This window comes from Stegodyphus dumicola, chromosome 3 (assembly GCF_044657685.1).
Source record: "Stegodyphus dumicola isolate Sdum_Otavi_A_Nest chromosome 3, ASM4465768v1".
Lineage (NCBI taxonomy): Eukaryota > Metazoa > Arthropoda > Arachnida > Araneae > Eresidae > Stegodyphus > Stegodyphus dumicola.
The window spans coordinates 61,069,261-61,082,193 of record NC_140770.1 but is presented as its reverse complement, the minus strand read 5'-3'; the positions used below and the strand labels follow the sequence as shown (position 1 = coordinate 61,082,193).

The window sequence follows — 12,933 nt, the reverse complement described above, 5'->3', positions numbered from 1 at the left end:
TGGTCTTTGAAACACCATTTTATGAAACCGATGGCCTAAGGCAATATAGCGTGTTTTAAAAATACGATACTTTTTGTGTATTAAATATAACAGAAGTAACATATTAACTATAATTTAAAATACAAGTAACATATTAACTATAATTTAAAATTCCTAGAGTTGTCTGAGATTCACAAAAGATCTTTGAATTTTCTCAACCTTAGCCCACAGTTCTGGCACTCTGGCTTGGTAGATGGCTTCTAAGGCATCCCTCAAAGAATCATTCATGATAATAGTTCCATCGATGGCTAGCTGTAGATCAAGAAGGTCATTGCGAACGGTAGTGATAACTTTGTTCATTCTGTCCATTTCTAAACGAAGAAAGATATTCATGGGTTCTAATGGCCCCATTTCTTGTAGAGCCCGACGTATCTGAAAAAGGAGAGAATTCTTATTATTAGCAGTATTTTTAGTTAATGGATAATAAAAGGAAATATCTTTTAGATGATAAATTCTGTGAATTCTTATATTTTTGAAATTTTGTATACAGAAATCTTCTTATTTGAAATTTACAACATTATTATCCAGTTTTTCAGGTTTTATTCCAAAAGATGCAGTTGCAAGAAAACGAATACGTGCATCACGCCTTTGCTTAAAGAGCCTTACGTGACGCTTTAAGCAAGCGTCATGTAAGTGTTATATCATCAGATTTCCGTTATAAATGTTTCCTAGTAGTATTACACAGTTAGATAGACCATAAGCTTCCTAGTGTATAAAACGAATGATCCAAAATGCTGGTCTGTACAATTAATTTAATACACATTTAAAATACACCTATAGTCACAGTTTTCGATAATATTTATTATAAATTATTTTATTCATTTTCTTAATAACTTGGTACTAAATAATAAAAAAATTCATGAGAATGAATTATAGAATAACACAAATGTTTAAATAGCAAACAAATTTAAAAAAAATTTTAATTTCATAAAGCGGAAAGGGTTACTTAAAGATAATGGAACAAAATAAGAAATATACATTAACATATATTGCAGAAAAGTCACGAATTTCAAAAGGAAATCTTGAGTATTTTAGAAAAATTGACAATATGAAATTCCAACATAGACTTTGATTTAGAGATGATTTGGCTAAAAGCACGTGAGTACTCTTTGTTGTAAATAGGGTATCTTGAATGAGAACAGATTTGTTCCCACGTTATCCAGTAGGAAAACCATAAAACCCTATATTGTGGGCCGTTCGTCGGAAACCAAACCCAGAAATAATTTACTTGTATTTAGAGGTCTTATCCACTCAATTGCCAAAGGGCCTTTTCTTAGAAATATGGTTAAAATTGGTTGTTTCAGCGTGGCAAAGCACAATGAGTTCTCTATCTGCCTAGAGAAGAAATATGAATTTGATGTAATTTTTTACGAGATATGTGTAAAATAAAATATGTCTTACCTAACTAACATTGTTAGATACAATTTAATTCTATTACACATAGGTCCTTTACGTTTTCAACAAGTAGTATATATACACGCTTACAATTCGGAAGGTTCAGAACAATTTCATAAAACGTGGAGCTAAGTATATGCGTAAAGGTGCGAAATGATAATTTTTCAGTGGGTGAAAGAATTAACTGTTAATTTTAAATTTAGCCTGAAGATGGCCTATTAGTTTGGTCACAGAATACATACTTGTGTTTCATAACAATAAGCAAGAAAAACGTTCTTTCATAATACGATTTCATTGCTAAATGTATCTTTATTGTAACTGTACTTCAGATGATGCATTTCTACTTGAGAATAGGAAGGGATACTCATTATATTAATTGCAGTAGTTGACAATTTGACTGAAGCTTCTCACGGCACGTAACATTTTCTGCATAATTTAAGGAAGATGACGGTGATCAGATGATATCTTTGATTAAATGGGCCTACATAAACTCAAAATTGGAAATCTAACATAAATTAAACGGAGATACTTTAAAAAGACAGATGTATTGGACACCTGTCGGGTGATAAAATATAGTTGATGTTCTAGAATAGACATCGGCAATCGTTTTAGGCTGGGGGTAAGCGAAGAACATGTGTCATAAGCTTGTACTAAGAAATAAGCGTGTATTAAGAAGGCGTTCCGAGTCGGGGGGACTTTCATTTTAAAGCAGTCTCTCTTTACAATTTTAGAGCAGTTTAAGACAAATTTTATTTAGAAAATAATAACAATACTCTTTAAACTTTAAGCATAAAAATTAAAATTTATAATTTTAACTATTATTATAAAAACAAACAGCAGAATTAGCTTCAGTTTTCTCTTCAGTATCCTGACTCCCCTAATGCTGATCTGACTTCAGTTTAGTCATGTCTAGCGTATAATTAGTCTTCTTAAGACAACTACAAGAATCTGAATTTTCTGTACTTAAGCTGCTTCAGGTCTTACTCAAAATAAATTTCATGTGTGAAAATATTTGCTCGCATTTTATAAGCCAATGCGGATAAAATAGTAAAACTAATTTTCTGGAATTACAGATTACGGATTGGTGTTGCCAAAATTGTTGATTTCTCCTTGAAATTATGCTACAGTTTTTACTTTTTTAATTAAAAATTTGTACTAGATGCTGCAACATTTTTAATCAAACAAAAATTTTATTATTATTATTTATTTTCGGTTTTATTTATGTAATCTTCAAGTGCTTGTTTCTAGTTTATATTTTATAATTTATTATTATGTATTATACTTTACTTTCGGAACTCAGCTGGGTCACTTGAAATCATGAAATGCGCCACGCGGTGACTCGGGTGTCATAGGTTGCTGGTACCTGGTTTAGAATATATTTCTCCCTTGTATAATTCAAACTAGTCAACTTGTGCATTTATGTCATTAGTTGCAAACATAAAGTGCCTGGTGAGAAGTGATGCACTCTTTTGTTATTATTTTCCTCAACCTGAATTACTCTTAGAGCTGCACTACAGTACGGCTTTAAACAATGTAATCAGTATAGAAATTAAGTATCTAAGGTTTATTTGCTAGTATTGCAATTTCTATTTCGTTTATTTACAATATATGTTTATATAGAATTTAATAAACTTCAGTCATTATTACCATGTCTAAGCTAAATAAATCCCTTTAACTTTTGTATTATTTTTAATGAATATTTAACGTATTATTTATTATAATAATACTTTTATTAAACTGTTTCAGGACGGATTTAGCACCACTTATGCTTAGTATCTTCCGTAGGTAATATAACAGTCGGAACTGAAATGGTTCAGCCAACAATTTCCTAAACAATATAGCTTCCTTCCCATTATAAGCGAAATCTCACTTTAAAATTACTCAAAAGAATAAAACAATAAGAAATAACATCTAGTGCTGTAGAAACTTGATTGAATTTCACAATTATTTTCACATACCAGTCGTATCAGCTCACAGTTAGGATATATCACATAAGTAATAACATAATAAGTGTGTCACACATAAGTGACACAGTTAGGATCTGTCACATAAGCAAAGCCTACGGAGAAATGTGCAGTTCTAACAAAGCACTAAAAGAAAGGAATTGTTAGCACTGTCAAAAAACTGTGGTAATATGAAATAACTTATTATGATTCTTCGTGATTTTTTGGTAGTTAATGGACAGACTCGAACATATTATTAAACTAAGATTCAAGACTGTTATTTTGCCTAGCTTAACCCTAGTTTTTAACGACCTGCATAGAATAAAAGAGCCTGATTCCTTGAACAAAAGATTTTTAATTCCGATGAATCAAGATAAATCAAATAAGGATAAATAATTCGACAGGGGAAAATTAGAAAATATATTGGAGAAGGGGAGTTGAATTCTTGCCACACCAAGTTATAGATGTATGAGTGGCGATACCTTGGGAAAAAGGAGGAGCGCACGCTGTATCACATTCGGTGATTAAAAATGTGTACATTTAGTATCTGGGAATCTCTTGTACATCTAGTTTATCATGATTTATTTCGATTAAATCCTTTAATTGGTTCGAATCACTAGAGGAAATTCGATAGCCTCAAAGTTCGTTTTATAGCCTCAAAACTCCTAAGCAAGACTTCGCAAATGAAAGGCGAGTGTCTCTGTCGTTAATTATTCTTCCACGGAATACGTTATTGATACATTTTACTGCATTTGCTGCAGAATTTTCTAAAATGAACTCTTAATTTACTCTGTTCGATGATTAACTTGATGTCCCTAGTATTCAATGCTTTACGCTCATTGAGCGAAACAAACATTATAATCGCGTCAATCACGTTTGACTCTGTGTGTTCACATAAAATGTTTGCGTAGGCTTCAGCAGTTTCTCTTTCGGTAGTAGAACCTGACATTATTTAATGGTCATTTCATCTGTAACAACTCAACATAAGAGTGATTTCATCCTATAAAGTAGTTCAATGCCACTTTATAAAAGTATTTTCTCCCACCTCTCTGCATGCTTCCGTGGTGTAATTGGGAGTATACTCGACGCATATTCAAGAGGTCCAGCGTTCGAGTCCGAGCGAGGGCATTGAATATTTTTCACATCTCCAACATCAGAAAACCCTCACTCTGCAACTTTTTAATTTGTCTAGCTTTAGATTGTTTTCATAGTTGGAGATTTTATATTTTTGTAATATCTATAGCAACCTCTTAGAGACTTAGGGTTTCGAAGCAGATAGCCAGGAACGTGAAACATCAGCTGTGCCTTTGCCAAGATTGGATTTAGGTCTTTTCCATTTGCTACTGGGACATGAACCACAAATATTACCAGAGCATTAACGGAGAAATGCAATAATATTTTACCGCCTCAGCCAAGATTGCTACAGAAATTGATGCTTGTGATTTTAAAAATTCGTTGTTATTCCTGAGAGACATTCAGAGAAATAGAGGTTCTACCTGCTCCGAGTTTCTGATGTTATTTTAAATTTAGTTGCAACAGGTCAAAAACAAATTAGTTATTTACAAATTGATTCTTGTATGAGTCTCAGGAAAATGCAGAAGGAGAAGTAGAAAATGTTTAGACACGAATTATTAATATTTGCTGCAATACGATTCGAGTACTATGCATAGAGAGATTTTCCGCTAAGATTAGCATAGGAATTTCCTGGCCAATCTTGCTGTATAATCTTTGGCGTAAAAACGTTCTACAAAGCTAAATATTTTATCTAAATCGGCTTTTGGATATTTGACCAAGATGTTTACTCTTGCTGTTTGGCTTTGTAATGGGCTAGAGATAAAATAATAGGTCAGAAAATAATTAAAGTAAAATTTCACTTAAGATAACAGACGAATGAAGAAAACTTTGTCTAGGTTAATAATGATGAAACATTTTATGTTCTACTTCACACTTTTCTTTTACTAGCATGGTTTTTCATAAATGCAGTCTAGTGTTTAAAGATAAACTATTGTTTTAGCAAATTACAAACGATGTGACGAACGATATTTCCAGGCTCAAATAAACACATCCTGTTTGAATTCACAAACAATATTTTGATATGAAACATTCCAAAAGACTGAAATTTATGATCAAGTTTGCTTCAATACTAGCAGTTTTAAGATAATACGTTATAAAGAAACCATAAAATGTGATAAAATGCATTGCATAAACACAGATGTTTGTACGGATATCTTTTCCTACTTGTCGTCTATAAAATACTTTAAATTATCCAAAATAATTAACTTTATTGATGTAAAAACAGTTTTGCATTAATAAATGAATAGCGGATCTATGAAGTTTTAAGATTGAGTTAGCGCAGAATGGGAAATAGTAAGAAAACGACGTTCTTACTTTTGAGCATTTAATATATAATTTTTGCAAGTATATGAAACGTTTTACGTATTAATGTAGCTGCTTGAATTCTTCCTAAAACTTACATTTTCGAATACTGTTTAAACCTGTGGTAACGGTTTCCTGAATCCCGACAGTACTATTAAAATAATGACCCTTGAAATGAGACTTCACTTCAAGTGAATAAAATGAGTAAGTGCTTAAGAACATTAATATCTGTTTTTTTAGAAAATCTTTGATGAAAATGGAAATGAATATCGGTGTCAAAAAACAAGTTATTTGATTTAGCTTTTTTAGGTCTAAGGCGCGGAATTTCTTTCAGAAATCTGTCCATTACACCTTTATAGAATATGGAACTAACCGTCTGTCTCGAAAGAACAAAACTCTTTTCTTTTTGAGCATGTATTTGCAAAGCTAACAGGATCACCAATGTGGTCTTCATTCCATATTCTTAAGGCCAACGTTTCTGTGACCACGGAGAACATTTTTGGACTCAAGCAAATGACTGCCATTTTATTTCAGGGTTATAAACAAACCAACACAGTTTGTTTGAAAAAATTCAGTATTCATAACCAGTCACTAAGCTCATCAACTATCATTCGAAAACATAAGTGAAGATTTTTCAGCAAAAGACTATCGAATGTTTTCCATATTTTTATTCTTTCAAGACTGTGAAAGGCGACCTTTATTGAGGTAAAAAATTCTCGTTTCTATTATCACAAGCTTTGCATCTGTCACGAAATCGCCTACCAATGAAAAACATTAAATCCTGTTAATGTTTGAGTATCATATCTATTTACACGACATTCCAAATGAGAATTGCTGTTTTTCCCTTCAAAACTTCATTCTTGTTCTTTGCTCAGTTTTGAACCCACGACAACATCTTTCTTCACTTAATCAGAGCTAAGGGTTAAGTGCATTGAATGTCCTATCCCTAAGCAGATATTTCAGGAAAAGCAGATGAGATGTCTTAATAATAAATGCTGTCAATTATCCTCCGGCAATTTATCTAGAATTAAAATTTTTTAAAGTAGTTAAACATGCTAAACTTTAAATACTTTAAATTTAAAAACATCTAAACGATTAGTTCAAAGATTATACATAAAACTTTGTAGGCCCGCAGTACATGACCAATGAATAGTTAGTACTTCCGATATACCTTTTGATCAGCAATTATTCTTTAACAAGGCACGACATACAAGTTAATCTTTAACAAGGCGAATGAATAGGTTTTTCAGTTGTAAAAATAATTTCAAATAAATTTAAGGTATTTTCTTTTCTTAACCGCTTAATCTTTATTTTGCTCTCCTATCTCATTGTGCTAATTCACCAGTTCAATCTACAAATAAATAAATGGAGGATGAAATAAAAAGGCTTAAAAGGAAGGAGGCGTGCAAGTACTCAGTTATTTAACGTTTAGCTGAGGATTAAATATACAGAGCTTCTAGCTTTTCTGCCGATTTTAGTGTGAAATTTTGTATGAACCTTAGTATAAAAAGAAACAGTATTTAAATGTTATGAGTTAGTCATGAAATGAAACACTGGGGATAAATCTGACTTATGATGTTGTTACTTTACAGATTAATGTAGGATGGCTGCCTTTAAGGTGTTCCTAATAATTTAATCGTGTTTATAGAGCTATAAATTACCTAAATTTATGTTCTATATTATCAAACTTTGAATTTCAGAAGTTGACCATTTACTTCAAAAATTTCAAGTTTAGTTTTTATCTCAAGTTTAAAATTAATTTAGGTTATTGATTTAACTTATGTTTTTCTTTGTTCCTGGTGATGTGGCGATGACCATTCTCCCTTGTCTTACCTCATCAGAATAAGCCCACGAAATTCATCACTAAAAAACACGTGGTAAGGATTACAAGTTTGCGCCTATTGTTGGTAAAATTCTTTGACACCATATAGGTGACAATAAGATTTTGCCCAGTTTTACCCCGATTTTGAGGAAGAGGGAGCTCGAAAGTCTCCCACTTATCTTCCTCTACCACTAAACCACACGACAGGACCTTCGGCTAGCCATATATTTAGAGCGCTTCCATGCCACAAAGACACTGTGCATTTACAAACATTCATGACTTCTCATGGATTCGAACCCGGGTCCTTCGTTACGGTAGTAGAGAGACTAACCACTGTCTTGTTTGGGCGGAAGGTGTTTCTTTAGAAATTTTTGATTAGGTTCAACGTTATTTCTAAACTAATAATTAACTAAAAATACGTAGGAAGATTTGAAGGATAATATCACTCATTTAACGTTCAAATTTTGAGTTTTAGATAGAAATTAGGATACTATAACAAATGAGAATGATTGAGTGACGAAGAAGATTAATAAAAGTTGAGGAATCTTAAGTTCAGCTTTCGCCTGTATTTCTAGCTTTAAGTTATTTCAATCTCAGTAATGATATTATTAGGATTTTATACTTGCAAGAGACTTATTTTCGGAAATATTCATTACAATAACAAGCAAAGAAAGCGAAATAGATTGCCGCTATAAAACTACTATAAATAAACACACCTTTAACTATCAATTTCCAGTTTGAACGTTAAGTAATAAAAGCAAGTATTTCTCTCCTCTGTTTCTCTGCGTGAACTAATTTGCGATAAGCACACAAACTGACTATTTAGAAATAGAATACCTTCACTCACATTCTAAATGATTTTATGGAAGCACTTAAATTGCTTAAAATATTCTAATTCTTACCAAAAGCAGGATGTGAATAGCATAGCTAAAATGATGCATCATCATTATTGACGACACTTTTATTACAAATCTATGCCCCATTAGATGCGTGAACAATAGAGTATTTAGACCAGCAATTGAGTAATTGTGGCCGTGAGTGATACTAAGTTATTTGCATTATCTGCGCGCGCGGCGCCCTCCACTCACGTTTTGTGATGTGAATAATTATGGCGGGCTGAGCATGGTTATTAGGTAGCAAAATCTTATCAGTCTCACTTCACGTTTATTTATAAAAGCAGTGTCCATGACTTATGGCGGTGAAGCGCCGTTGTCATGGGAACACCCATTTCAACCAATAGCGCAACTAAAATTTTCTGGTGATGGGGATGTCAACAAAGTGCAAAGAAAGAGAACAGGACGTTTAAATGCAATTGCACATTTGGTTAAAACTGTAGAAATGGTCAGATGTGAGCACTAGAAGATAACTAACAGCAACAAAATAATGTTAAACGACTCAAATAAAATCATTATAGAGGCATTAAAAAAAACAAATTATCAATTAAATCTTAGCAATTATTATAAAGTTATTCAAGGATCATTAGATATTTTGCAGTGGTTTTGTTCTCTAATGCCTCAGAAATAACAGTTATTTCTTTGACAAAAACATTTTTCTTATTTAATTTTGATATGAAGTTACAGTTTTTGTGCGAGTTTGCTTTATTAAAATTCCTATGAGAAGATCGAATCTTTATTTCGTATTGATTTTATTTCCCGAATCCATTTGATTTTCTGGAAATTTAAAAAAAAAAAAAAAAAAGTATGCAATATAGAGCTTTAGAAACATCCTTTTATTAATTATAGTAATTTTCTCAAAAATTGTTGAATATTTTATGAAATAAAGCACTTTTAAATTTAAATGAATTCACTGTGTTATTGATTAGTGATGATTGTCAGATACGTACATATGTTCGTGAGTAAGATGTACACATGTCAAGAAAAAGGCCATTTTAAATCAATTTAACTATTTTAAATCAATTTAACCGTTTTTGAAAAAAGAATCCTTAATTCTGTCCGTAAATACAAATGTAACGCAAAAGCTCGTCTAAATGGATTCGGGAATGGTCAAAATGGTTGTTTCCGTTAGAATATGATATCCAAAATTTTTCGAGATTGCGAAATAAAGAATTACGAAGTAAAAATTATTACATTATTAAGTAAAAATAACAGTGAGTTTAATCTAACGATTAGTAAGTTACTTTGGAACATTTATCTCTCTGTAGAAAATTGCTTGTATCATACTAAAATCCGGTTTCCTAGACCTGGAGCATCGTCTTATATTTAATTAGTAATTCTTGTTATCCAAGCTGACTTTTAAAATGTATTTATTGTCAGCGAGCAATAAAAAATATTCTTAATGAAATGTTAGCATGAAAATCGTAAGGATTGAAAAGCAAACACTTGCGTACCAATTACAGAAACAGTACGATATGCATAAGGACTGAAAAGCAAAGAGTTACGTACCAATCGCAGTTGTATAGCATTTGAGACATCTTTTTTTAATTAAAATGATACTGCATAAATTATAAAAATTATACGTACGTATATTATACATTACACGTACTTAAAATAATATCATTTAAGCCATTAGTCATGGGTTATCTACAAGCTGATAATCGATGCGGTCAGTAACCAGATTTTCGCATTAAATTAAAAACATTTTTAAATGAAATTCAACCGAATAATGTAGGTAGGCATTAAGGGTGTTGGTCAGCGCTTACCTACACGTTGTAGGTCATGGAGCAATATACCAAATTATACTTTAAAATTAAAATTTAATTAAAACGCAAGATTAAACGTAAGATTCCGCCAAGGGTCCCCGTTGTTTTAAGGATATGTGTTCGTTCGTGATTAGTTATTCAAGTGCTATAGTGCAGTGAATTAAAAGAGATTTCTAAATTACAATTAAATCGAAAGATAATGGTGTCTTTTGAAATTCTTGGTCAGGTCAACCTGCAGGATAAAACAAATGTAAAAAAATGCTGATGACAAATGGGTTTAACTTACATATCATCAGTGTGGCACAGAACAGTAAATTTGGACAGACTTTAAAATTACAATTTAATCGGAAGACGCTGGTGCTTTTCAAGGCTTTTCGTAACCGATAACGTACAGATTGAGTTCACTTCCGGTCAAACAGTCGATTATCAGAAAAGAGTAATACATTTACTCTTTTCTGATGACATTCTACAACCATTAAAATTAAATGCAAGTATGCTGGTGCCCGTCAGTGTCATCTGTGAATTCAAACATAGAATCGCTTGGAGACACCCAGCGGGTTATTGGTTTAATAAATTTATTATTTTTTTAAATAAAGTTTGACTCGCATAATATTGGTTCTTTTGAAGACTGATGAGAATCTCAGAGACTTACAAATTAAAGATCGTTTAATGCCAAGTCTTACATTAATTACCGTTGTTCGAGTAGCAAATTTAGACAGATAATTAAAATTAAAATTCAATCGATGGGCAGCAGTGGCCATCCAGGCTGCTGGTTACCGGTGACTTGCAGCTTGATGGACAGTTAGAGTCAGCCAGTGCATTACCGTTTTGGGGCAGTGCTATGAATTTAGATATATTTTTAATTAAATATTAATGGGGGCATAAACGGTCCGTTTCAGGTTTACTTATTATTTAATGAACCATATTTAATTATTTAATGAACCGCGACCACATAAATTAAGGTCGCGGTGCTGGTTACTGGTGACCTATAGATTATTGTTGTTATCTTGTTTATATTACATAGATGTATATTGGTGAAAATTTTGCGTTTGGCTATACGTATGGTACATACAAACTTCTTCGTTCATACATGGAACAATAGTTGACAGAACCTACTCCGAAGGGACCTATAGATTGAAGATGAAGTTAGGGTCAACCACAGAGTCAACGTTGTAGGGGAGTAAAGTATATGCACTACATTCAGATAGATTTTTAAAAATAAAGATGAAGCCCAATAGTGCCGTCAAGGTCGTTATGAACTTACAGTAATCTTCGCTGGAGATCAATTCATAAGCGACCGTTACGAAACAGGAAAGTAAGTATGAAAAAGTTTAAAAAATGTAATTAAATCAAGGGTAATTTTATCTGTCAAAGCAGTTGGCCAAGGATGGATGTTTACTGATTTCCAATCCTGTAAGTTTAATGGTACAAGCAATGCTGTTAATTTCAATATATTGTTAAAATTTAATGAAACTAAAGGCTGTCGTTAATCATAACAAAGGAACACCAGGTAACGTCATATCTTCTGCCAGCGGTGACAGCCAAGTCACAGGGTAGTAACAACTTGTGAGTTTTCAGTCACGAGTATAGGGCAGTGCAATGGTATTTCAAAAACAACACTTGCAAAGGTAATGGAGAACGTAACGTAACATAACGTTTTGAACGTAACGTAGATAGAGTAGCGTAACGGAAATCTCAAAAGATTTCGCTAAAGACGTCTCAAAATTTTAAATTATTTACATTGTAAAACAAAAGTAATTCATGTTTAGTATAATTGTAAGATTAACAAAACCCGAATATGAAGGAAATCTAATATTTTTTTTTTATTTTGCATGACTGTGATCTGTCCCATTGCTTTCCTTTATTAAAACTAGTTTTTTTTAACTAAATAATATTTTATATCTCTAAATTTTCAAAAATTTCCGAAAGAGTACGTAATCTTTAGAAATAAATAGAGTATGGATTTATTAAAACCAGAATCTTAAGAAAGCAAAATTCTGGGTAATACTCAAAAGTTAGGAATCATGTTGCGTCTAGCTTTGCTTTTAAAATATAATTGTGCATTTAATAATCTGTCATCTTACAAACATCAGTTCTAATAGGAGATTATTTTGGATAAACTCACATTTCACCTTTTCATATCTTACAAATGCAATTTCTTTTAATTCTAATCTTCTTCTAAGCTACTAACTACTTTGGATTATCGTGAATATTCCGTAAAATTTACGATTAAGCAACTCCTTCTTAAGCTTCTGAGTTTGTCAAAAGCCTTACAACTTTATGACCCTATTCAACTTCAGATGTATTCATAACCCGCTTGGGGAATAGGATCTACTCAGCCATTGCTCATAAATTTACCCGAAATCCCCCCATCCATCGTGGGCCCTTCAAAAACGTATGGGGAGAGGCACAGCAGAAGATTCCAATCCCACATTGTGTTCATTTCAAAATGGTCAAAATGGGAGCTACAAACTTTCATTAAATGTACCGTCTTCCAACAGTCGTACACCAAAATAATGTTAACTCATAATTCTGAGCGTGCATATTTAGTGGCACTTCCTTCTCTCCCCCTTACCTTTCCATCTCCAACTTTGTTTTGTGTCCACTAACAGCTCTTCCCTATCCTCCTACCCCCCTGCCGTTCAAATGAATGGCACTTATTTTCAGACATCATTTGCAAGTGAATAACCCAGTCTAAT

At 32.4% G+C, this 12,933-nt stretch overlaps 1 protein-coding gene across 1 annotated transcript in view; it reads right to left on the bottom strand.

Annotated features, from left to right (window-relative positions):
* The window catches only part of Dhc1 (dynein axonemal heavy chain 1), a 402,656-nt gene that overhangs the window by 22,529 nt on the left and 367,194 nt on the right, over window positions 1-12,933 (bottom strand). Inside the window, exon 76 of the mRNA XM_085812430.1 lies at window positions 199-411. Coding sequence (XP_085668556.1) covers window positions 199-411 — 213 coding nt within the window. The remainder of the gene's footprint in view (window positions 1-198; window positions 412-12,933) is intronic.